Source organism: Primulina tabacum, chromosome 5 (genome assembly GCF_025594145.1).
Source record: "Primulina tabacum isolate GXHZ01 chromosome 5, ASM2559414v2, whole genome shotgun sequence".
NCBI classification, from domain to species: domain Eukaryota; kingdom Viridiplantae; phylum Streptophyta; class Magnoliopsida; order Lamiales; family Gesneriaceae; genus Primulina; species Primulina tabacum.
This window is the reverse complement of record NC_134554.1, coordinates 27,088,201-27,114,827: the sequence shown is the minus strand read 5'-3', so window position 1 is coordinate 27,114,827 and position 26,627 is coordinate 27,088,201. Positions and strand designations below refer to the sequence as shown.

The 26,627-nt window shown below is 37.5% G+C and overlaps 2 protein-coding genes, 1 non-coding gene and 1 pseudogene across 5 annotated transcripts; 1 reads left to right on the top strand and 3 right to left on the bottom strand.

Moving 5' to 3' along the window:
* Window positions 1-3,406: 3,406 nt before the first annotated feature.
* Window positions 3,407-3,513, top strand: LOC142547895 (small nucleolar RNA R71). The gene has a single exon (XR_012820791.1). It is a non-coding gene; the product is annotated as a small nucleolar RNA R71 (small nucleolar RNA).
* An 8,803-nt stretch (window positions 3,514-12,316) lies between these two features.
* On the bottom strand, window positions 12,317-14,329 carry LOC142547384 (bZIP transcription factor 60). The gene is made up of 3 exons (XM_075655648.1): window positions 13,804-14,329; window positions 13,313-13,536; window positions 12,317-12,795 (listed from the first exon to the last, which is right to left on the bottom strand). The coding sequence occupies exons 1-3, from the start codon at window positions 14,220-14,222 to the stop codon at window positions 12,494-12,496; spliced, it is 945 nt and encodes a 314-aa protein (XP_075511763.1). The 5' UTR covers window positions 14,223-14,329; the 3' UTR covers window positions 12,317-12,493.
* A 1,862-nt stretch (window positions 14,330-16,191) lies between these two features.
* LOC142544950 (uncharacterized) lies at window positions 16,192-17,246 on the bottom strand (annotated as a pseudogene).
* Window positions 17,247-23,265: 6,019 nt separating this feature from the next.
* Window positions 23,266-26,157, bottom strand: LOC142547383 (28 kDa ribonucleoprotein, chloroplastic). Of its 3 annotated transcripts, none has more exons than XM_075655645.1 (5): window positions 25,770-26,157; window positions 25,336-25,434; window positions 24,941-25,228; window positions 24,354-24,511; window positions 23,266-23,554 (listed from the first exon to the last, which is right to left on the bottom strand). In XM_075655645.1, the coding sequence occupies exons 1-4, from the start codon at window positions 26,082-26,084 to the stop codon at window positions 24,392-24,394; spliced, it is 822 nt and encodes a 273-aa protein (XP_075511760.1). In that variant the 5' UTR covers window positions 26,085-26,157; the 3' UTR covers window positions 23,266-23,554; window positions 24,354-24,391. The 3 variants fall into 3 exon arrangements, with proteins under 3 accessions (XP_075511760.1, XP_075511761.1, XP_075511759.1); XM_075655646.1 differs by having other exon boundaries at window positions 23,267-23,554; window positions 24,383-24,511; XM_075655644.1 differs by lacking the exon at window positions 23,266-23,554 and having other exon boundaries at window positions 23,646-24,511.
* Between the last annotated feature and the right edge of the window lie 470 nt (window positions 26,158-26,627).

Here is a 26,627-nt window from a genome sequence, read left to right as displayed (position 1 = left end):
TCAAAGGAAATTACCACAGAAACTCAAAGATCCAGGGAGTTTTACTATTCCTTGTGTTATTGGTGGTTCTAGAGTAAATAATGATTTATGTGATTTGGGTGCTAGTAATGTCTTTTTCTATTTACAGGACATTGGAACTTGGCGAGGTGAAACCTAGCACTATTACTTTGCAGCTGGCGGACAGATCACTTACCTATCCACGAGGGATAGTAGAGGATGTGCTGGTAAAGGTAGATAAATTCATATTTCCTGCTGATTTTGTCATCTTAGATATGGAAGAAGACCAGGAGACGCCACTTATCTTTGGACGGCCATTCCTAGCTACTGAAAAAGCCTTGATGGATGTGCACAAGGGCGAGCTCACATTGAGAGTAGGTTGAGATGAAGTCGTGTTCAACATCTACAACACCATCAAGGGACCAAATGAGGTAAGTACTTGTAATAGCATTGATATAATTGATTCATGTGTATCTCATGTTGGTGCAGGTGGGATGACAAAGGACTCTTTGGAGAGATGCTTGTTGGAATCAGCTTCTACACTGGATGAAGATGACTGGGATGTGCGAGAGGAGTTACTTGCTCTCAATACGCTACCTAAAGAAAAGAATAATGCCCAACTTGAAGAGTTACTTGAGGATGCAAGTAAAGAGGTACCAAAAGCATCCCCTGTATTGAAGGATTTACCGAGTCACTTGTGCTATGCATTCCTAGACGAGGGTTCGTCACATCCGGTAATTATATCTTCTGCTCTTACTAGTGATGAGAAAGATAGGTTGTTGAGGGTGTTGAGAGAATTTAAATCTGCGTTGGGATGGACAATTGCTGACATAAAGGGGATTAGCCCTACTGTTTGTATGCATAAAATATTGATGCAGGAGTCCTATACCCCTTATGTTGATCATCAGAGGAGGCTTAATCCAGCCATGAAAGAAGTTGTGAGGGCTGAGGTATTAAAATTGTTAAATGCTGATGTTATTTATGCTATATCTGACAGTTCTTGGGTTTCACCAGTACAAGTAGTGCCTAAAAAGGGAGGTATAACTGTAGTTAGAAATGAGAATAACGAATTGATTTCAACTTGTCCAGTGACTGGTTGGCGAGTGTGTATAGACTACAGGAAATTGAATGATGCGACTAGGAAAGATCACTTCCCTCTTCCCTTTATTGACCAGATGCTTGATAGAGTAGGTGGTTATCATTATTATTGCTTTCTAGATGGTTATTCAGGTTACAATCAGATTGTCATTGCACCGGAGGATCAAGAGAAGACTACCTTCACTTGCCTCTACGGTACATTTGCTTTCAGGAGAATGCCATTTAGTCTCTGCAATGCACCTGCTACTTTTCAGCGGTGTATGATGGCCATATTTTCTGACATGGTCGAGGAAATAATGGAAGTTTTTATGGATGATATCTCTGTGTTTGGTTCATCTTTTGATCATTGTTTGCAGAACCTAACGCTTGTTTTGCAGAGATGCCAAGCAAAGAATCTAGTGCTGAATTGGGAAAAATGTCACTTCATGGTCTCAGAAGGTATTGTGCTTGGGCATAAAATTTCAGCTAGAGGGATAGAAGTGGACAGAGCCAAAGTTGTGGCAATTGAAAAACTCCCACCGCCGAAAAATGTGAAAGGAATCAGAAGCTTCTTGGGACATGCCGGGTTCTATCGTCGTTATATTAAAGATTTCTCTAAAATTACTAGACCTTTATATAATTTATTAGAAAAAGATTCTACATTTATTTTTGATGATGATTGTTTACAGGCGTTTAACAGGATCAAGGCAGCAATGATCTCTGCACCCATCATGATAGTGCCTGATTGGAAGGAGCCCTTTGAGCTCATGTGCGATGCTAGCGACTATGCTGTGGGAGCAGCATTGGGACAAAGGCGAGACAAGATGTTTAAAGCCATCTATTATGCAAGTCGTACACTCGATGCAGCTGTGTTTTGCTATTCTCGTTTACCCAAACCAAATGCCAAAATAAGTTCATAACTTTTTCTTTTTCATAAAATTCTGGACCCCTCGACACACACGTAATTAGCAAAACCATTGAAGCACACATTCACCTTCACAAATCAAAATCATCCTCTACTATCCCTCGTGGATAGGTAAGTGATCTGTCCGCCAGCTGCAAAGTAATAGTGCTAGGTTTCACCTCGCCAAGTTCCAATGTCCTGTAAATAGAAAAAGGAATTAAATTTATACTAGCACCCAAATCACATAAAGCTCTATTTACTCTAGAACCACCAATAACACAAGGAATAGTAAAACTCCCTGGATCTTTGAGTTTCTGTGGTAATTTCCTTTGAAGTATGGCACTGCATTCTTCGGTCAGCTTTACGGTCTCAAATTCTTGAAGTTTCCTCTTTTTGGACATCACATCCTTGATAAACTTAGCATAATTTGGCATTTGCTCCAATGCATCGGCAAATGGGATGTTGATGTGTATTTTCTTGAAAATTTCCAGAAACTTCGCAAACTGATCATCTAGTCCTTCCTTCTTGAACCTCTGTGGATATGGAAGATTTACCTTAGGTAAAGGTTGCTGCTCAATCACTTTCTTAGGTTCCTCCACTTTCTGTTCCCCAACACTTGCACTCTTTTCCTCATCTTCCTCAACTGTAATCTCTTCACTTTCTTCAGTAGGCTCTGGTATCCCAATTTCCTTGCCACTCCTCAGTGTGATAGCTTTGCACTGTTCCCTAGGATTCACCTCGGTATTGCTGGGAAACTGTCCTCGATTCTGATCTTTTAAAGCATTGGCTAGTTGCCCAATCTGTGTTTCCAAGGACTTCATCGTGGCACCCATATTGCCCATGTGTGTCTCCATGTTATCAAGACGAGACTCAGTTCTCGCCATTCTCTTCCTAGACTCAGTCACAAATGTGCCAACTAGATCTTCAAAAGATGGCTTTCCTTCCCCTTTTTGTGTATTGAACCCCGGTGGGGGATTCAACACGTTCTTGTTGTTTGCATAGGAGAAATTCTCGTGATTCCTCAAACCTGGATGATAAGTATTAGGGAGAGGATTACCTCGATAACCTCCAAAGCCGCGATTGTTGATGTACTGAGCTTCCTCCACAACTGGCTCTTCCTCAGCAGTCACCAATGCTACATCAGACGTAGATTGGCCTGGCTTGTTCATCGCTGCAATCTGTGCGGTCAATGCCGAAACCTGTGCAGTAAGTGATGTGATCGGGTCTACAGCATACACTCTAGCAGGTTTCCTTGATCCAGACCTTTCACTCGGCCACTGATAACTGTTGATGGTCATATGTTCAAGCAAATCATAGGCCTCATCAGGTTTTTTAGAAAAAATAGTACCTCAGGCGGCTGCATCCACATTCCCTCTAGTTGGCCCATCTAAACCATTGTAAAATAACTCAATCTGCACCCAATCTGCATAGCCATGATTCGGGCACTTCCTGAGTAATTCTTTGTATCGCTCCGATGCCTCATACAATACTTCAAATTCTCTCTGCCTGAAGTTGGTGATATCTATTTTCAGCTGAGCAGATTTAGCAGGAGGGAAGTACTTTGACAGAAACTTCGTAACCAAATCTGCCCAAGTAGTAACACTTCCCAGCGGTAGAGATTGGAGCCAGCTCCTAGCATGATCCCTGAGAGAAAACGGAAAAAGGCGCAATCGAATAATTTCGTCAAAAACACCGTTAATTTTTACCGTATCCGTGATCTCCAGAAAAGTTCTAAGGTGAAGATGGAGATCTGCGGTGGCTACTCCTCCAAATTGGTTCTGTTGAACCATGTTGATGAGTGCGGGCTTTAGCTCGAAATTATTAGCAGCAATAGTTCCACGAGCTATTCCAGAGTAGTGAGCGTTTATGACTGGGCGGAAATGTTCCCGGATTGGCACCTCTCTTGGTTGCTCATTCTGATTATCTCTGTTTTCAGCCATCGCTTTAATTTCGTCTCTCCTTGCTTTCCTTAATCTCCTGGCAGTTCTTTCGATTTCCGGATCAAAAATTAGCAAGTCGGGATTTTGAAATCTTCAAATGCACTGCAAAACAAAAAGATTATAGATTAACAAAGTAACTAAAATAAAATAAAATAAAGTCTAAATTAAAGTAAAGACTAATTAGTAATGATATCAATATGCAATTAAATAGTTCTCCCCGGCAACGGCGCCAAAAACTTGTTGAGTATTTTCACTACCGCAAGTATACGGTGTCAAGTTTTAGTACTGGTTAGAGTACAGATATCGATCCCACGAAGAGTAAATATTTAAAACTGTATATTAATTACCACCATTGACATAGCTCAACTTTATTTAAACGAATCAAATAGTTGGTTTAAAATCAATTCAAATAAAATAACAATTCCTGTAATTCTAGCACGCAGCAGAAAATTCACTGAGGAAATAAATCTAGAGATATGATTTCGTCGAGTCTCCCCTATGCTAAATTAACATTGACTAACATTTAATTGAATTTCACCATGTTTATTAACCAAGAACTCGCAAGTATTTTCTATTCCCTCTATCGAGTGTTAAATAGAAATATACTACCTATTACTGATTTTAATATGTCTATTCAAAATTACGTAACACGTAATAAAAGTAAACAAGGTTCATTTATGGATTCGTCAGAGTTATACGTCTTTTGCACGTTATAAATATCTAACGATGTGATTTCTTCTGTCCTAATTTCAATCCCCTCTGTCGAGTGTTAGATTTCAATTATGTAATCAATCGAATTATGGCCAGTAATTCAAAAGTATTAAAAAAAAGAAATCACAAATAAACACGATGAAATAATTCAATGAAAATTCAAATTGTTGTTTACATAGGTTCAACCACGACTACATCAATCTCTAGAAAATAAAATTAGTTCATACTCGAATTTAATTCACCACAAAACCAGTTTGTAATCATTAAAAAACGTAAAAGTAAGAAACCGAATTAAGAACGTGTTGGCGAGAGATGAAAGTGCTTCTCCGTGTCCGGATTCACCGTCTTCTATCTCCGTTCTTCGCGTCCCGTGATCCGTGCGCTCTCACTTTTTTCTCCTTTCTCTCGAGTGGTGTGACGGCTGTGCTAAAAAGATTTCGGAACCCCTAAAAAGAACACGCCGAAGCCTATTTATTTCTGAATGTACGCGCCGCGCGCATATGCGCGCGTTGAAAAATAAATTGGTTTGTTTTCTCTCAGTTTTGACTCCCGACCTTCATTTGAAGCCATTAGCCATAGCCTAATGTTATAAGCTTAAAAGACCTATTAACCAACTCACACGTATCCAATATACTAGTGGAGAAGAGATGTCAAAGTTAAGCCTATGGACACTTGAAAAATACCGTCGATAAACACAGAATTTGATTGTGTACATGTGCGCATCTCATGATATTGGATTTTATTTGGTTAATTGTTGCCTTCATAATACCACTTTGTTTAGCCAAATGTTACCCTATAAGTCCTGTTGATTTGTGAAGGTGAATGTGTGCTTCAATGGTTTTGCTAATTACGTGTGTGTCGAGGGGTCCAGAATTTTATGAAAAAGAAAAAGTTATGAACTTATTTTGGCATTTGGTTTGGGTAAACGAGAATAGCAAAACACACACGCACGTAAACTGTGAGTAATGTGGCATGTGTTTGATTCAAAATCATGGAAGCTGTAATCTCTTAGGCTAGTGGTTATCCTTTTATTCCACAATTCTTGTTCATTTAGTTATTTATTTTTTTAGGATTTGTTTAGTCGAGTCTAGTTAATGTTTTATTTATTTTCATTTTGATTTTGCTCGGGACTAGCAAAAGTTTAAGTTTGGGTGGATTTGATAAGTGCATTTTATGCACTTATATTATTCTTATACTTCATATAGATTGTTAGTCGTTTGGGCGGAATTACGCGCTTTTTGTTGTTTTTGGTGTGATTGCAGGTAGCTAGGTGCGGTCACGACATGGGCGTGAAAAATGAACCAAAATGGCGCTTAGTAGAAGAGATGTGAGCCAAGCATGCGCAACTAGGACAGAAAGATTGGTGCATATGCGCCCTCAGAGCCGCGCCATACAATATGCGCGAGTAAGATCGCGCATATGCGCGAGCAATGCCCCAAGAAGTGAAATACCGAGAGCAGCGCGCATATGCGCCGCTCATGGCGCGCATATGCGCGCGGCGCGTACATACAGAAATAAATAGGCTTCGGCGTGTTCTTTTTAGGGGTTCCGAAATCTTTTTAGCACAGCCGTCACACCACTCGAGAAAAAGGAGAAAAAGTGAGAGCGCACGGATCACGGGACGCGAAGAACGAAGATAAAAGACGGTGAATCCGGACACGGAGAAGCACTTTCATCTCTCGCCAACACGTTCTTAATTCGGTTTCTTACTTTTACGTTTTTTAATGATTACAAACAGGTTTTGTGGTGAATTAAATTCAAATATGAACTAATTTTATTTTCTAGAGATTGATGTAGTCGTGGTTGAACCTATGTGAACGACGATTTGAATTTTCATTGAATTATTTCATCGTGTTTATTTGTGATTTCTTGTTTTTAATGCTTTTGAATTACTGGCCATAATTCGATTGATTACATAATTGAAATCTAACACTCGACAGAGGGGATTGAAATTAGGACAGAAGAAATCACATCGTTAGATATTTATAACGTGCAAAAGACGTATAACTCTGACGAATCCATAAAAGAACCTTGTTTACTTTTATTACGTGTTACGTGATTTTGAATAGACATATTAAAATCAGTAATAGGTAGTACATTTCTATTTAACACTCGATAGAGGGAATAGAAAATACTGTGAGTTTTTGGTTAATAAACATGGTGCAATTTAATTAAATGTTAGTCAATGTTAATTTAGCATAGGGGAGACTCGACGAAATCATATCTCTAGATTTATTTCCTCAGTGAATTTTCTGCTGCGGGCTAGAATTACAGGAATTGTTATTTTAGTTGAATTGATTTTAAACCAACTATTTGATTCGTTTAAATAAAGTTGAGCTATGTCAATGGTGGTAATTAATATACAGTTTTAAATATTTACTCTTCGTGGGATCGATATCTGTACTCTAACCAGTACTAAAACTTGACAACGTATACTTGCGGTAGTGAAAATACTCAACAAATAGCATGTAATAATTTTCTGTTGAGATTATGGTCTACGCAAGTGGCCCCTGCATTGAACTGAACTGACCGGTAACTGGCCACCGAATAATACAATGCTCCCATTACCTGTAACTTGCGACCGGGTGAAGTAATGAACGTCTGATCAGACTAATGCCACAGTATACTGGGTGGTACATAACTGAATTGACCGGTAACTGGCGACCGGATGAAATAATGCTCCCATGATAGTGAGATGGCCACAAGCAATATCGCATAAATCTCAAAAATGAATATTTTCTATGCACGTAATATAATTAACCAACATAATTAAATATGAACAATTTCGATCTTCTTGCATTAAAATCATGTACTTGCGATATTTAAAAATATCTATGTGGCTTGATTGAAGAGTGAAAAAAGATGTAAACATGCCTTGGTTTGTTTTGACAGAAAACAAACGAAATAACGACGCGGCGCGGCGGAGACGGAGTGCTCTTCACTTTCCCACTTTTTCTCTCTTAATTCCTTTAAACCAAGCATGCACCATAATTATTATAATAGCGTAAAAAATCCTAATCGTGATGCATGAACATTTAAAAAATATCATGATTTGTGCTCAGGGCGCTGTTAGGACCAAAATCTCATCCCGGGTGCAAAGTGACCATTTTGCCCCTATAAACCCAAAAATTGTCGTTTCAACCCTGGACCTCTAAAATTGACCCGAAGCTTACCAAAGTTCTTAAAATGTCCCATAACATTTTTAAAAGCGTTTCTAGACGTAAACCCAAGCCAAAAATCAGAACTTAATTGATTCGTTTTAAAAACTTGGACCGGGTCCCGATTTTAATCCGAACCGACTCGAATCTTAACCGAAATTTTTCCCAGCTTATACCACATTTTAAAAGCATTTAATAGGTCCTAAATCAATTCCATTAAGGTGCTAATCCACGGCTGAAATCTTCAGAACTTGGCAGAATTCTTTCGGTCCTATCACATTTCACCAAGTCATTTGCACTTATCCCCTACAACTCACGCCTCGCGCTAAACCCATTTCTCCCGCCATGATCCAGCCTACTAAGTACCTCGATCAGCCTCTAAGACACCTAACGAAACCAAGACCTTGACCTCATGCACGCTCCTAACCACTAAGAATTCCAGAAAACGCATCACGTGCCCACCCCCCCCCCCCCCCCCCCCGGGGCTACCCTCTCCAACATGGTTCGGTTATTTGATCCTTCGACCCTAGCGTTGTTCGAACCATTCCAGCCCCGCCTCAGACCCCTCAGTGCCTGATCCAGGACTGGAGAAGATCCTCACGCTGCTGGTGTACAGGAGCCCAATGACCGAACCCTTAGCACCAAGCCTCGATCTGCATAGCCTCACGTTTACGAACCAAACCCGATCAAATTCACGCACCTGCACCTACAGCTCTCACTCCCGATCTGTCCCTACCCTTGACAAACCAACACAGCAGCCCCTTGCATCATATCTCAGAAAACATGAGTAAATGAAGCAAATATGATGCAAGTTTCATGATAAAACCCACCAAAAACACACCCACATGCAAGTATGAGATATGCACGTGTACATACATGTTTTACATAATATTTAGGACGTATATGATGAGGAACAAAAGTAAAAGCATGCCTTAACGATTGAAGAGCAAGAGCGATGAAATGGAGACCCGGATGAAGCCTTCTTTGCAAGAACAAGAAGGAGTTCGATACTTTCGGCTGCCGAGTTCTGAAACCGAGGGTGGGGAGTGTTAAATGAGGGTGTCGGCTGCTTTGTGGGATTAGGTTTAGGGTTAATGGTGCTTAAGGGCTTAATTATATAGATAACAAAATAGTTTATGGGCCTAAATTGTTTAATTAAAAGATTAAAAAGAGAATTAAGCCCTATAAACTCAAAAGTAGGTCCATTAAGTTCAAACCCACTCCCGAAAAATATTTCGAGTTGAAAAGATTTTGAAAATATTAGCCGAACCCTTAAAAAGTCCCCTGATTCGATAAAATTATCGTACCGCTAAAAATTAAAATGATGCGGGTGAAAATACCCAAAACTCCCATTTTCGAAAAATATATATTAAAAAAATTGCTTTAAAAAAATAAATCGTGTAACAAAATAATTTTTCTGAAAATTCTCCGGATCTTCGTCACTCGATCGAATGCAACTTAAAAAATCTTAATGCACGAACTTTTAAAATTTCATGAAACAAATCCTATCATGCATGAATTATGCCTAAAATGCATAAAAATAATTAAACATAAATTAATGAAATAAACATGCATTTAATATTTTAAAACAATTAAATAAAATATCAAAGAAGTTTAATAACTTGCATGCATGCCAACTTTTTAAATTATAATTACTAACATGCTAAATTACCACTTCTTAAATAAGTCTTTATTAACTTATCTCAATACTCCATCTCCGGTTCGGCCTCACTTATTTAACTGAAAAGATAACAATTAAACTACTGCGTAAAATAAATAAATTTAAAGAAAAGAATTTAAGTACTCATACGATAAAAATCATTTTAATTTTAAATACTAGAATTATGCATGGCTTATACGCAGTCCAATTTACGGGTTCTACAGTTTTTCTCAAAGGCATGGAATTGATTATGAAGAAACGTATTCTCCTGTTATGGATGCGATTACGTTTCGGCTATTTGATTAGTTTGGCGGTATCTGAAAATTTAGAAATGCGTCTTATGGATATTGTCACAGCTTGCTTATTTATATGGATCACTCAATAGTAATATATATATATGAAAATCCCTGAAGGATTTAAGATGCCTGAAGCACAAAGTTCAAAACCCAGAGAATGTTATTCTGTGAAATTGCAAAGATCATTATATGGGTTAAAGCAATCCGGTCGAATGTGGTATAATCGGCTAAGTGAACACTTAATGAAAAAAGGGACTATGTAAACAATTCAATATTCTCTTGTGTTTTTATTAAGAAAACAACATCCAGATGCGTAATTATTACTGTATATGTTGATGATTTAAACATCATTGGAACGAATAAGGAAATTCAAGAAGTTGTGTCGTACTTGAAGGAAGAATTTGAAACGAAGGACCTTGAAAAAACAAAGTATTGTCTGGGTTTGCAAATTGAACATAGAGAATGTGGAATATTTGTTCACCAGTCAAATTATACAGAAAAAGTCCTTAAACGTTTTAATATGGATAAATCAAATCATTTAAGTACTCCAATGGTTGTTAGATCATTAAACATAGAAAATGATCCATTCCATCCATGTGAAGACGATGAAGTTATTCTTGGTCCAAAAGTACCATATCTAAGTGTTATTGGTGCTCTTATGTATCTTGCAAATTGCACAAGACCTGATATATCTTTTGTTGTTAATTTATTGGCAAGATTTAGCTCATATCTAACAAAAAGACACCGGAACGAAATTAAACATATACTCCATTATCTAAGAGGATCAACAGACTTGGGACTTTTGTATTCAAAAGATACCAATCAAAGCATAATTGGTTATGCTGATACTGGGTATTTATCTGATCCACACAAGGCACGTTCCCAAACAGGATATATATTTACACTCATGGAGGCACTGCAATTTCTTGGCGTTCACACTAACAAACACTCGTAACAAGTTCATCAAATCATGTCGAGATTATTGCAGTACATGAAGCAAGCCATGAATGTGTGTGGCTAAATCAATGACCGAACATATCCAAACCTCATATGGATTATCATTCGATAAGAAGCCCGTGACATTATATGTAGATAATGTTGCATGTGTTGCTCAAATGATAGAAGGATACATGAAAAGCGATAGAACTAAACATATTCCCCCTAAGTTCTTCGCATTCACACAAGAACTTGAGAAGAATAAATATATTGATACTCGTTACATTCAATCAAGTAAAAACTCATCATATCTCTTCACAAAGGCACTTCCTACGACAATATTCAGAAAGCATATATATAACATTGGGATGCGCAATCTACGAAATTTGTGAAGAATCGTTCGTGTTAACATGATGGGAAATTTACGTGACTGCACTCTTTTTCCCTTACTATGATTTTTATCCCAATGGATTTTTTCCTAGTAAGGTTTTTAACGAGACAGTATAAAACACGTAATGAAGACAAACATTGTATCACGATTATCATCACAAGGAGGAATGTTGAAAAATATGAGTTGTAATATTTGAATGTTGAAAATAAGAAAGTTGATTGTTGAAAATAAGAGTTCTAAATATTTAAAATTAGTGTGTGATAATGTATGTAATGATATATTTATTTTTGAATTATTTCTAAAAAAATTCTATAAATAGGTCTCTCAATGTGTGAAGAAAATCTCAATTGAGTAGAGAGAAAATTTTATAAAATGTGTAGTTTGATAGATTTTGAGAGTTTGAGATTTTACTTTTTACCGTAATTTAACTTTTAACATAAATATCATAAATTGACTTTCAAAATTTTATAAAACTTTTAAATAAATAAGCAACAAATCAAAAAATAAATTTATTATATGCTTAGAAAAGCAAAATATACCCATTTTAAATTCCACAAATGGACAAGCACAACATCCGAAGTACACTTACTGTCATGGCATATAACTGATTAATATGAAAATAAATTTAGATGTTATTTATTGATTTTCTGAGTGGGTTTATATTTGATTAAATTTTTTTAAAAAAAATTCAAGGGTTGAATGCGCAATTGTTGCACAAACACCTGGGATATTGTTATTTAATTTTCTACTAATGAATATCAAACGAATTAGAAATTATTATTAATGTAATAATCCACTCCATCAAGTCAAAAATATCGATCGCCAACTTTGAAAATTAATGGGAATGAATAAGAGCCATCCCATGTCGAAAAGAGAACATCCAAATCAAAACAGTTTATAAATATCAAAATTATATAATAATCTTTGTTTAAAACTTAGATTATATATATTTTTTAAAAATAATCAAAATATTTTATTTGAAAGAAAAAAATTAAAGTTGAGAAACAATCGTTGAGGCCAAATCAAACCAGGTTTGGTTGTTAAATATCAATATATTTGATTTGTTTTACTAATTAATAAAACCAATATATTTGATTTGGTTCGAGTTTTTATAGGTTGAAGGGTGAAGGCAGCATGTCCCTAACTTCAACAAGCAACCGATTAACACACTACGTTTTCAAGGGCAGCAAAACCAGCTGTTCGGACTATGTCAACTAAAGATTCATACCAACATTTGACAGAGACATGGGCTCGAATCACTGGAGCATATTTAAAAACCAAAAAAGAGCAGCATACTACTGAAAAACACAGGCCAAAGACCTGTTTCCTGACGTACCCACACAAGAAGTAATTATTCGTTTAAGTTTTTAACTACATCTACCACAAGAAAAGATGGGAATAGCGGGGGAGAGGTGGCGGTTAACTAACTATATAATGAAAATACAGGAATTCTAGGAGTCTTGGATAGAAGGCCACTGCTGGATTCTATGATCCTTAACCGCATCCTTGATCTTGAAGCTTTGCATCTTTTGCCCATCATAAATAAATCAAAGGGATGGATTTTACGAGCCTCCATCTCCACTTTTCTTGTTGCCTCGCTTTCCCACTGTTCGCCGCCCACGTCTTCGCGAAGAGCCACTTCCAGATTTGTCAGGAACTGACTCCCCAGAATTAGAAGGTATATGATGCCCATGAACCCAAGCAGGGAACCCAACAGCAGGGATTCTGTAGAATTCACCATTTGAAGTTAAACATCACCACCATGACAAGAGGCTCCATAAAGATGTGAAATTAAACAAAGGGGTGATATGAGCAGATAAGTGATCGAGAGCATATCAATTTAACAGAATGAAAATAAAAATTTGTAGAAAAATGATTTAATTGAATGAAGGCAATGCAACACCACCTGGCAAGAAATAGTTCAATATATAAGCCACACACCTATATGGTTTATTATAGGATCAAACTATGCATTGGTATTACAGAATGGGCTTGTTGTGACAAGCAAATATGATACAATTCTCGCAGTGCTTTAGGAATCGGAGCCATGAGTTACAAGTTTAAAGAAATAGATAAGTAAATATGAATTTTTCCCGATTCAGGCAAAGAGCAAGATAAACTGCAAACATAAATTAATGATTTTAACACAAAACCAGAGCATGTCATCACGAGAAACAAGAATGTTCTATCAATATCATGGTATAACTAGGAGAATCACAGGGTGGGAATTCGAAGTCCTCACCCAACAAGAGCACAGCAGACTCCTGCTTGTTCATGGAAGCATCAAATGCCTTACTATTGTGCAAAGAAAGCCGTAATGCTTGATTCTCGGCAAGAGAGCATTGGAGCAAAATCCCAAGCCTCTTGCATTCTGCTTCATAGTACTTACTCTTCAATTCAAGATCCCTCAGGTACATCTTCTTTCTTTCCCGTGATCTCACCGCCGCATCCCTGTTCCTGATTCGCCTACAATTCATGACCCAACTTTAGAGATTGCAATACAACAAATTTCACTGCAGTATATATAGTGATGGACTGATGGAGCTCAGGAAACACCAGCCACTTAAAAGAAAAAATGCTAGAGGAAGCCAAGAAACACGAAGAATACAAACATGAACCCGTTTCATTCATAAATACGGCACCTAAACCAACATTAATCAAGGAAACAAAAAAAATCTAAATCAAAAAATGAAGGAGAGGCAAACATGTTCAGGGTGGCAAAAAAAGTAATACCTTTTGCGTTTTTTATCGACGGGATCATCAGTTTCTCCGGCATCACCACCTTTACAATCATTGATCTGATGAGAGCTATCTTCCTCTTCTTCTTGCGCCTCAACCACCACCGAGTCAGGGCTGGCGGACGAATCCTTAGAGAGATCCGAACCTAACCAGGGCCCATCAGGCGAATCCAAAAGCAAGTCCGAGAAAAACTCATCGGTCAAAGAATCGCGTTGTTCTTCCACGGATTTATCGGAATTGGACTCGTCATTCATAAGGTATCGCTCGATGTCGTCGATCGAAAAATAAGAATCCATACCATCTGCGGCGGCTGCCGCATCATCAAACAAATCGAAACCCAGCTCATCTGGGACGTTATCTAACAAACTTCCCTCATCAATCGCCTCTTTATCTGTAACTCCAGTCTCGATCATAGCCGCCGAAGAAAAAATAATCCAAAATCAAGCATTTGAACATGAACTGAATTTCGGGGGTGGTTTTTATAGACGAAGCGGATTCTTGGGCAGTTTCCCGGTCGTTTCCACTAGCCACCCTGTTAAGGACAGGAGAGGGATTATCTGAGCCGTAGATATTTGAAAGACTGGACCAGGTGCTCCGTAATGTACATGATAATGTCTTTCCTCAAAAACCCATCATCCAACCAATCAGCATTCAGACTTATGGGACGGGCTACTCCAGGGAATACTATGCTGCATCACGCGGTACTACCAATTTTTGTATTTTTATTACAGATCTATATCTATATAAATAAAATCCCGACGACGAAGAGATAATTAATTTTCCAATATAATATAAATATAAGGAGAATGTTATTTAGATTTTATTATATTTATTAAATGCATTGAAAATTTAAATTTTGTGGTAAAATAGACAATAATACTCTTTTATTGAATATTATTTCAATAATAAGTTCATTAATAATATTCATACATTAAATAATCATTAACTTTATTTCATTTTAATTTTTTTATTTCTAATTTTTTTAATTGTTTTCCCTTGTTCTTATATTTTGATGGATATTGAAATCGTTCTTGATCTTACAGATGAAGTAGTGGGTGGTCAGATGAATACTATGCTATGTGCTAAGTTTATTGATGAGGAAATTCGTAGAACGGTGTGTTTGCACAATATTGATATTTTGCGGGTGTGCCAGGTGCGAAGTTGCATCAATTTGTGTGAAAATGATAAAATCTAACTTATAACTATTCGAGCGACGTGAATTCTAAATTCGACCATTAGTTCTAGTCTCCTAAAACAAATACAATACCAAAATAAAGAAAACTATTGGAAATTGATGGAAATTGATGGAAATAAATCTCTAACCCAATTTTGAATTTACAAGAACTGTAGGAATTGATCAAAACATGAAAATATAATAAATTATTATAGAAGCCTAAAAAGACAAGACCTAAAATGCTAGAACAATTGTGGAAAGCTTGAAAACTAATGCTTGAAGACTGAAAATTAGCAGAGAGATTTTTGCACATTTTTGTGCGTAGAGTTGTGTGTGTTTTCTCCTGTGTCGGCCCATTCCTTTCTTCTGATTGCTGTGCAGTTTTCTTCACTCCCCCATGATCTCCTCTATCTGCTCCACTATCTCCTTTTGTTTGCACGTCTTTTGACTTAATCAAACTAATTTAAATTATTGATGGGCTCATTCTTTTTTTTTTTTTGCTTGGACTTGAGCTTGTTTATTTTGGTCTTCCATAATTAAATTGGGCTTCCATAATTTAAATTGGGCTTTCATAATTTAAATATTTTAGCCCAAACAATTGTCCCCCGCAAGCATTGGTCCATTGGGCCAAAATGCTTATACATCAGCCCAGTTCAACCTTATTTGTAGTAGCCCGCGATTTTATTTGTATGTGATGATAGTGGACTGAATAACTCAAGCCCATTCACTACTGGACTTCACACCACTATCACTTGGTTTCCTTCATTCTCCTCACTCTCCAAATTCAAACTTCCAAGCCCGCTGTCTACAATCTCTCTGCCTCCCCCTTGTTCGATTACTCTTCGCTGCCGGTGTGGAGGATCGCCACCCTTAAGATCCTTTCAATCGTTATCTGTCGTTGGCTCCGTTGTCACCCAAAGACGCGGTATGGCTCAAGACTCCCCATCGGCGCATATACCCCACTCAAGTGCTGCAGGTTCCTCTTCTGCTCAAGCCAACGTTTTAGCTTCACCTCGTCCCTTGTTTCTTCCACTATGCCGGTCGTGCCAACCCATTAAGTTATTTTGATCACCATCGTGCCTTCATGGTGTTTGTGAATTTGCCCAAATGAAAATACACAAACATTTTCAAGACCCAAACTTGTTCCGATCATGAAGCCTTCTTGCATCAGGCATATGTCATGTATGTGCCGATGCTTCTTAGTTTGCTGCTGCTGGAGGTCTCCGTCCCACTAACTATAGAAAGCACGACCTTGGCGAAGCTGTTGCATTTTCTCGGAATCTTTGGACATGAAGGGTAGGTTTTCCGTGGAGTAAGGGTTCGAGTTTCAACGGTAGGAGGCTCATCCTCATCTGGAATAACAAAGCTCTCTTGCAACGACCAAGAATTTGAATACTTTTGATGTTGGTAATACTGATTTTGGCTATTATTTTTTTATGGCTTCTTATGGAATACAATGAACACTCCTCCAATGATTTCTGCAGCAGATGCTCCACTTTGGGCCACCAATCTCCAATAGATCCCATAAAGATTTCTTCTTGTTTTTCTTGATCATCTTCTGTTGGAATTAGTGGAGGCCGTTTTACAGATTTCATTGGATTCTGATATGTGTTGGTAGAAACATGTGCTTCTACAATTTCGTCTTGAGAAAAAACAATAGATCCAACCTTTTGTTGAAGCAAGGCTAGCATATAACCAAAGAATCCAGCTGCTATAAGCACAACAATGCCTATGGGGAAACCACTTCCATATTGATAAGCACAATCATCAAAATGGAGTTGTATTTCACAAATTGCCTTGTTTCCACGGTCAATAACAAGAAGAGAGCAACTGCTCCCATATATACCACATAAAAATCATTTGAAAAATTTTCATCTTCACTTGGTCCATCTACATGTCCACCACCACGACCCCGTTTGCCTCCAGCAATGGTTGTGACCTCTGTATCACTAATCTTTCTGATTGCTATATTATCCGTGTCCGCAACATAAATGTTTCCCCTGTCACCAACTATAAGCCCTTTCGGGTGATTCATCTTTGCTTCCCTCAATTTTCCAACCACATGTCCATAATATCCATTAGCAGACCCTAAAACCAACTTTGGCCGGCCGTAAAGGGACAAAAAGGAGGAAATCTTGTAAAGATTGCTACTAGCTGAATCCAAAATTAGAAGGTCCCCATCAGATAATTCTTCAACAGCATACGGCTCAATGCCAAGCTTGCTAACATTCTCCACATTATACCCACTCTCACATATCATCATTGGACGTCCTGATATCACTGGATCGAGATTGCCCATGGGTTAGCCTCACCTGTTATTGATTCTTCTGAATAAAGTCGTGACTATTTTAATTACAAGCACTGATATACTTTTACATACACACTCCTCGTGGGAATGATACTTTACTCTCATATATTAAAACTTGACAACCGTGCGCTTGCAAGCAGAAAATACGTAACACTTACCCTTAGCCTCATTCTTTTTATCAACACCTTGATCAAGAATGTCGGAATTCTTTTTTGATTGTACCAATATGATTATGGTAAGAGCGTCTAGTAGCATCGTCTCATAATCCCCTAGTTATCACTGATAGTGTCTGCAAGAACCTTAAGTCATGGTTAGCATACAGTACAGTCCCTTCAACTTATATATTCCGATCGAATCTACAACCATTAGTATATCGAGAGTTGCATATGAATTCAATAACAATATGATGTATCTTTGAGTACTAATAGTGACATGGTATGTGCAACTAAGAAACACATTTCCAAAATGCACACGTCTTACTCTGGCAAAAGATTCTTTGTACTATTTATTCATCATATCACATAAGATATATTCATCAGTAGGAAAACGGTGAATCTCTGACTACAATGCATTTTGATATGAATCTAGCCAGCCACTATGCGTTCCAAGAACCAATCCCAAGAGGACGATTGAAGATGTTGAATTTTGCCCTTCATTCAACTAATGAAAGCTTGGAAATAAGGCTCGATGGGTTCGGGTTGCAGCACCATCAAGTAGATGATGAATTTGAAGTTTGCGCCTTAGCGCGTAAGTGGTGGAGATCAACAAATAATATAATGAAGGAGTCCTGAACAACCAAGCATATGAGTGCAAAATTGCCCGAGAGAAGCAGTGCAGCAGCACGCGCTAGCGCAGATGTGCAGAACTGTGCGCACGCCAGAAGCAGTGCAGCAGCGCGCGCTAGCGCAGAGCAGAACAGCGCGCGCGCCAGCGCCAGAAGCAGCGCCACCGTGTGCCCCGTGCTGTCCGGGTGCAGAACCTTGCGCGCCACAGCGCGAGATCACACGCCACCGCGCGCACTTCCGTGTAGAAATTGTTCACAACTTTCTTTATGACTTTTTACACTACTTTTTCATGTTTTATTGATTATATAATGATTGTATGAGACCAAAAATGAACTAATTCAGATTGATAAAAAATATCTTGAGGAGTTTCTCTCAAATTTGCAAGGCATTTTGCTTTGTTCTTCACAAAATCAAACTTATCAAAGATTGCATCTTTGTGGCGTTTGTCAATTGTTTTCGCACGGATTGTCAAAAACAAGTTTTTTGAAGGTTCGTATGAAATTCGATTGTTATTATCGTTGATATTTGTTGCTAAGTGTTAATCGCTTAGAGGTGAATATCATAAATCTTTGCTTGTTTCAAAAGATCGGGACAACACAATCGATCCTTGTTCGATATTGAATTGAGGGTGCGATTCTAATAATCGTGTTTGATTTCATTCGTACGAGTATTCGCATCATTTGGTATCAGAGCTTTTGGTTTTTTTTTGATTCAAGTAAGCGTATCCGTTCAATTTCTCGTAGGATTTTCAATACCGATCTTCGTGTAGCGATTTTCTACATATTTGTTGGGTAAAAAAAAAACAAAAAGGGGTACAATATGCTTGATAGTCAATTTCAGTCATTGTTGGTAGAATTTGGGAAAAAAATGGAGGAAGAATTTAAACATTTGCGTGAAAGGTATGGGCGAGTGGATGAGAGTGGAAGGATGAGTAAAGAAGAGAGAAGCACGACGACACTAGCGAGGAGTTCAAAACGTGGATATCAAGGTACATCGCAATTCTCACATAATTGTATTTCTGATATTCGATGTTTGTGATGTCAAGAGATAGGACATGATTTTCATCATTGTCCAAATGTGGATATTAAGGTAGTGGATTCCACTTCCAAACTTGAAGCCAAACATGTGGATGATTTGAATGTTGAGGTGTTGATACTCCAATTGTGTCTCATGCGAGTATTGAGTGTTGTGATGTGGAGGGTGAGTTGTTAGATGATGTGCAAGTGGTTTCTTTCGCTCAACTGTCTACGAATGTAATATGTATTGGTGAATCAATTTGTTATGAGTTGAGAGAAAAAGAAAATGAGATGGCCGAAAAAGAGAGTGATAAAAAAGGCGGGATGGCCATCGAAGAACAAAAAGAGTTGTGTGAAAAATAGGCCAAATAAACAAAAAAAGAAATTATATGTATGGCTCAAAAGAGTGAGGATGAACGACTTTTTATTTTGAATAAACCACTTCATGTACATCTGTGCAAAGTTGGTTTATTTTATTTTGAATGAAATAGCCGGTTCGATCCCGAGCATTGTTAAAATCTACTTGCAGGATTGTGGAAAAGGCATGAAAAGTATTGATCTTCCTAGCTATCAAGAAAAACAAGATTTGAGGACAAATCTTTTTGAAGAAGGGGAGTATGATATGAATCTAGCTAGCCACTATGCGTTCCAAGAACCAATCCCGAGAGGACGATTGAAGATGTTGAATTTTGCCCTTCATTCAACCAATGAAAGCTTGGAAATAAGGCTCGAGGGGTTCGGGTTGCATCACCATCAAGTAGATGATGAATTGGAAGTTTGCGCCTTAGCGCGTAAGTGGTGGAGATCAACAAATAATATAATGAAGGAGTCCCGAACAACCAAGCATATGAGTGCAAAATTGCCCGAGAGAAGCAGTGCAGCAGCACGCGCTAGCGCAGATGTGCAGAACTGTGCGCACGCCAGAAGCAGTGCAGCAGCGCGCGCTAGCGCAGAGCAGAACAGCGCGAGCACCAGAAGCAGCGCGCCCGCGCCAGATGTGGCGCCACCGCGCGCCCCGTGCTGTCTGGGTGCAGAACCTTGCGCGCCACAGCGCGAGATCACGCGACACCGCGCGCACTTCCGTGTAGAAATTGTTCACAACTTTCTTTATGACTTTTTACACTACTTTTTCATTTTTATTGATTATATAATGATTGTATGAGACCAAAAACGAACCAATTTAGATTGATAAAAAATATCTTGAGGAGTTTCTCTCAAATTTGCAAGGCATTTTGCTTTGTTCTTCACAAAATCAAACTTATCAAAGATTGCATCTTTGTGGCGTTTGTCAATTGTTTTCGCACGAATTGTCAAAAACAAGTTCTTTGAAGGTTCGTATGAAATTCGATTGTTATCATCGTTGATATTTGTTGCTAAGTGTTAATCGCTTAGAGGTGAATATCACAAATCTTTGCTTGTTTCAAAAGATCGGGACAACACAATCGATCCTTGTTCGATATTGAATTGAGGGCGCGATTCTAATAATCGTGTTTGCTTTCATTCGTACGAGGATTCGCATCACATTTGCTCCTACGTATTTCGAAACTACATCCAATCTCGTCACTTGATGACCCTCAATAGAGTCGGTAAACGGATCAAAGTGCACGTTAGTACGTAGAACCTCTACATTGTCCCGGTTTAAAAGACTAATGGTGTACAAACATAACCGAGGACTATTATACGCAATAAGTAATAACCACTTGGACAGTCCGAGGGAGTGTTGTTCAGTGAATCATCAAATCATCATCCATCTATATGAATGGACATCTCCATCCGCTTATCAATGAAACATGGCGTTTACATCAAAGATGCTAGTCTCAAGCTCAAGCGACATTTACCTTGTTTTAGGTGGTTGATTCGACTAGGAACATGTTTAGAATATATGGTACACTCCCTAATGAGTTTAATGGTCTTACGTTGAGAGACAGATCTCATGGTACTTATTATATATTCAAGGACTTTATGTATACTGTTTGCATGAGTAAAAAGATAAAGTAAATATCATAATTAGATAAAACTGTAAAATATTATTAAAATAAAGACCGTTTACATCATAATCAATAAAACCTAAGCCACAAGATAGTTAGCTGAGCACATACTCTAACATGATGTCGATGCATGGTTCAATGAGCAGAATGGTCATTCAGCGTCATCATGGCAATAGCTGTGCTGCTTCAGCCCGTGGCATACACCATCCAAGATCAGTTGCTGATGCAGAAATCATGGCTATCCATTTTGCCTTTATGCTAGCGATGCAAGGAGATTTTATTGATGCATCGGTATTCTCAGAATCTGTTAATGTTGTCCAAGCAGTGACACATTCAGCAGAAATTATTAACCATAAAGGGTTGCTTATTTTGAACATTTTAGATCTCGTTTCTTGTAGGTTTAAGAGAATTTGTCATGGTGATAGAAATGAGAACAAGGTGACTCATTTCTTGGCGCATTTTGCTTTGGATCACCCTTCACTCTTTGTCTTGGGTAGAAAGTTTTTATCTATCTTGATTGATGAAAGTAGTTACTAACGATCTAATGAATAGTTCGGTATCCTTTCAAAAAAAATCACCTCGTGTCTAACTTATCTTCATCTTTTTTTATTATCTCACTAAAAAAAATGAGATATTTATAAACTGAGCACATGATCATTATATTGTGCTCATTTATGTAAAATAATCATAAAATCTATTTGATCAGGTGATTCTTGAAAGAATTTTGATGCCAATAAATACGTAGAATCAAACATTAGTCATTTTATTAAAAATTGTAGTCAAATTTAAGATTCTAGTGGAGAAAGACATACTCTATCTCTATCACAAAAACAAAAGCAAGTATTTAAATAAAAAATTACAGGTCCAATAATTTTTATCATTATTTCATTTAACATAAAAAATTCTGTGCGAATATCTTACGAATCAATTTAGTTATACGAATCTTTGACTCGACTAATAAAAATATTAGTCAGACGCCAGCCCAACGCCTAGGCGGGGATTAGGCGCCGCTAATCGGATTCTACGATATCAAAACATAATAAATCATATACTAGAACTTCAACACAATAAAATCAAATTTAAAATACGTTCAAAATAGTCTAATGTGTTAATAAGAAAGAATTCAGATTTTTTCCAAAATTCACAATAAAATAGTCTAATGTGTCATCACAAATTTACTCTATTTCTTCGTCTCCGAAATTTTCAACAACTTGTTCTTCATCCGACACAAAATCAATATCATCATTTTGATCATCTTCTTCTTCTTCATATTCAAATTTTTTGCTTAGGTTTCCAAGGTTTAATTTGAAACTGAAGATACGCGAGAAAAAACCAATTACCTCATGCACAGCGATCAAAATTCAGAGGAAGAGCAACAGAGTCCAAGGACTTTACATTAGTAGAAAGAAGCAGAAGGAATGAGTTTGGCCAAACCGTATGAAATGATACCTAAAACCTGGAGTATTCGTGCCTACAAAAGCTTGAACTTCAAACCTAAAAGCTTAAAAATAGAGATGGACCTGAACGCTATAGGAATGGATCCAGACATAAATGAGAAGAAAGATCGCGGCCAAGAAATTTCTGGAACGAGAGATTTGAAAACAGATCTAGCCCAACTTTTATTTTTTCAAATGGGCTTGTTATTGTTCAAATTTTACAAAGCCCAAATTTTTTTAAAAAAATCAGGCCCACCTACCGCCCACACTAGGTGCCTGGCACCTTATCGGTGCGGCTGGTCTCCGCCTAGCACCTAGGCGGCCGCGTAAGCTGTATTTTCGAACACTGGTAGATATAAACCGAGTCGACCCACCTCATTAGAAACCTACTATTCATTTAAAATACACCCCATCTAGACACCCTATTTTCTTGTATTTTAGATTAGCTTCCTAATATCACCATAAAAAAAGTTCAACTACGAAACCGTGTTTCTGCGCCTTACATTCGTCGATCAGTTTCCGATCTTCAATTATTCTGTTTTATGCTTTTTGACACTGTAAATTTGACCATTTTTGTAGCCACTCAATGAGTTCAGCAGGAAGAGACACAGAAATAAAAGTATTATTTCAAATATTGTCTAGACAATATATATTTTATCTGCATGATGGAAGTCATGTTGGTATGGTCTTTGACGCATTAGGAATCCCTTCACAAATGAATGTAGGACAGATATTTGAATGTTCGCAGGGATCTACTAGACCGGCATTATCGAATAACACTTTTTGACGAGAGAGACGAAGAAAAAGTCATGATTCGTATTTTGTAACTAAGTGCGCCTTAGAAATGAAAAAATAAAATTAAAATGACAAAAAAAAATGGTACTCGAGCTCAAAATCTATTAGGTACTTAAATCTAAGAGATGAATTTTGAGCACCACTCAAGATATGCTCAGGTTCTCTGAGCTTGAATTAAGCCGAGCTCGAGTCCAGCTTTCCTCAGGCTGCTTGACATCCTTGCACTGCTGGTGAAAGAAACTCCTACACTCATTAAGACAAGGTTTAGATCAATTTTACCAAATAAAAACAGAAGAAAGACAACAATTCAAGATCATCAAAATAAGTATCCTACATGAAATTGTGGAATATAAGACCAAATTCACGATCATTTACTACTCGGAAATTTGGAATCTGATATCACGGAAGCAAAGGTAGTTGGAGCGGGGCAAAATTGTTTTATTCCTTGAACCGTAACCAGGAAGGAACTTAAAACACTGGTACAAGTAATAGGAATCATGGCAGGCACAATTAGCTTCCAGAGTTCTAGTAGTCCAACCAATACACTTGTAAATTTTCGAGGCACGTAAACGTGCTAGTTCGGGCCACGTAATCACTGCCCTAACGGAAAATTCCACAACACACAGATCACAAGACGACAGAGAGAGAACAAGGATCCCAAAAGAAGACAAGTTATCATATGGTTAATCACTCATTACCATGAGGAAAATGCTCCAACTATTACGTTTCCTCTTAAGATTTGACACCAATCACAAGAGCTGTCTGTGAAATGAAAAGTGGAGAATCAAGATTCTTAATAACCAAAGGATTGCCCATATAGCTGTACTTCTCTTTCTTGCAGCTTGGTTTTAATGGCTATACTGATTACGTGATTTAGACGAAAAAGCAAATGCCGGAGGTCATATAGTAAACTCCGATGCTCCAAAATATGAATGCACTTAATCGAAATACATAGGTATGATCCGAACTATACAGTCAAAATGTTAGTGGATAACAAAAAGTAAATGTTGACAAAATGGTTGACAAAGAGAGCCGAGCTTACAAAAAGCGGAGAATGTAAAAACTCTCAACCTCAAGTGATTAAACCACCGCTGCATCAAGTTTCTCTATTTGCTTGGCCTCAGAGTCAATAGTTGCCTTGCTCTCCTGTCTCAGAAATCTTTTACTGCGAGCCACGCGAATTGGTCTTCCCATAAACTCCTGCAAAGCAAGAACTTCTTAGAAGTTTTTACTCCATCCCATATAATTAAATCCATCCTTCCAGGCAATGTCAACAAAAGTTGTACGAAGCCCGAATCCCGATAGGACTATTAGAAACAATGTTTTCCAAAACTATAACTCATAAAAGTTAGTTCAAAGTATATAATTCCATTCTTTAACATGCATCAGATATATGCCGGAGATCGGAGAAGGTATGCTTGAAGTTTATATCATGACGTCTCTGCGTAAGTTGGTTTGGGCATCCTGTGGTCAGTCTTGGTTTCTAATACGGTATTTGCATATCAGGAGTTTGAGCTTGTCACCACCGGCTCTAACACCATGTTAGAAACTAATTTTTCCAAAAGCTTGCATTCATGAGAGCTAAGCAAAAGGCCGCCAACAGTATGCTTAATGACAATTGATGATTACCTTCCCTTCAAATGTGGCAAGTGCTGCTAGGGCCTCGGCCTCGGTGTTGAAGGAAACAAAGCCATACCCCGCCGACCGTCTCGGTTTATCTTGAAATACCACTTCAGCAGAAACAGCATTCCCACCATTAGCATTAAAGAATTCCTTCAGGTCTTTCCCCCTCGCTTCAAAATGCAAATTTGCAACAAACAAATTGTGTACTGGCAAAGGTTTGGGTTGTGGTGGAGATGAAGGTTTCTTCTTCTTTGGATTGGCCCAGTTAAGCTTCAAAACTCTACCCTCGAATTCCTTTTTCACAAACATAAAACAGACAAGTGATTACCGAATAGTATAATTACTGTCGTGCAGGCATCCATAAGTATTTTACAAAAATCTTTAAAACCCAAAACACTTGCCTTGGATTCGAGATCATTAAGAGCTGCAACAGCTTCTTCATTCGAAGACATTGTTACGAAGGCGAGACCCCTGTTTCTTGTTTTGTTATACATTGAAAACTTTATCCCACCAAAAAAGAAAATGGAAAAAAAAAAGCATCATAATAGGAACCCGTAATAAAATTTACAACAAAATGTAAGAAATCAAGCTTTTCCGGTGAGGCAAAACATGACAAAAAAAGACCAATATTGCATTTTTAATGAAATACTCGGCACCCAATCAAAATCAGTGCAGGTTAACATCCAAACTTCGAAAAATTTTGTTGATTGTCACAAATTACAATGTTATGTATCATAGTATTTGTAGGTAAACCAATATTACATGCCACCCCATGATAATCTATAAAATTAATATCCCAAAAAGAAACAAAGAATAAAGATTATGAAAAGAACACCTCAATATCAACAACGGAGCCATAATTTTCGAACAGGGGTCGAATATCATCAACAGAACATGTCCAGGGAACATTCTGAACAAGCAACCTCGTGCTAGAAACTTCATCCTCTGCCTCTTCTACGGCATTCTGTACGGCGAGTGGCTGGGATTGAGGTTGAGCCTGTACATGGACAAAGTAGAACCGAAGATTTGAGCTATATGGGTTCGTTTTGAGCGAAATAAAACATGGTTTCGAGAGCCGAGGAAACTGATGGGTGGTGTGCGAGAATTGTGGAGCGATGGGATAGTTATATACGAGAGCAAATGCCGCCATCGGAGCTTTCTTGTTTCAGTAAAGACAAAAAGGAGAGAATGATAAGAGAAGGGAGGAGAAGGGGAAACGTAATTAGAAAATTGATTTTTTTTTTTTAAGAAAATTGATTTTTTTTTAAGAAACATTAATTTTTTTATTTAGCAAATTTTATATAAAAATTTCTGAGATGAAATAAAATTAAAGAAATATAAAGATTAATTTTTATGTTATGATTGATCATCTAAAAATTTTAAAATAAAAATAAAAAGTGACTTATAAATTTATTAAAAAAGTTTGTGTTAATTAATTATTATTTATAAAAATGAAAGTGAAGAACTTTTTGTATGAGAAGAGTATTTTCACTTCTTTAAAAAACAAGTCATGAACCTAAAAATAATTAACTTAATCTCTCCATGCTTAATAATATAGTAAAATTTAGATGTATATAATTGTACTAAAAGTTAATACATTTTTCATGTAATTTTGAATACTTGCTAGTTTGAGATTGTAGTTGATAAATTATATGGAGGGCCAAAGATTAATACTTGACTAAAGCTATTCAAA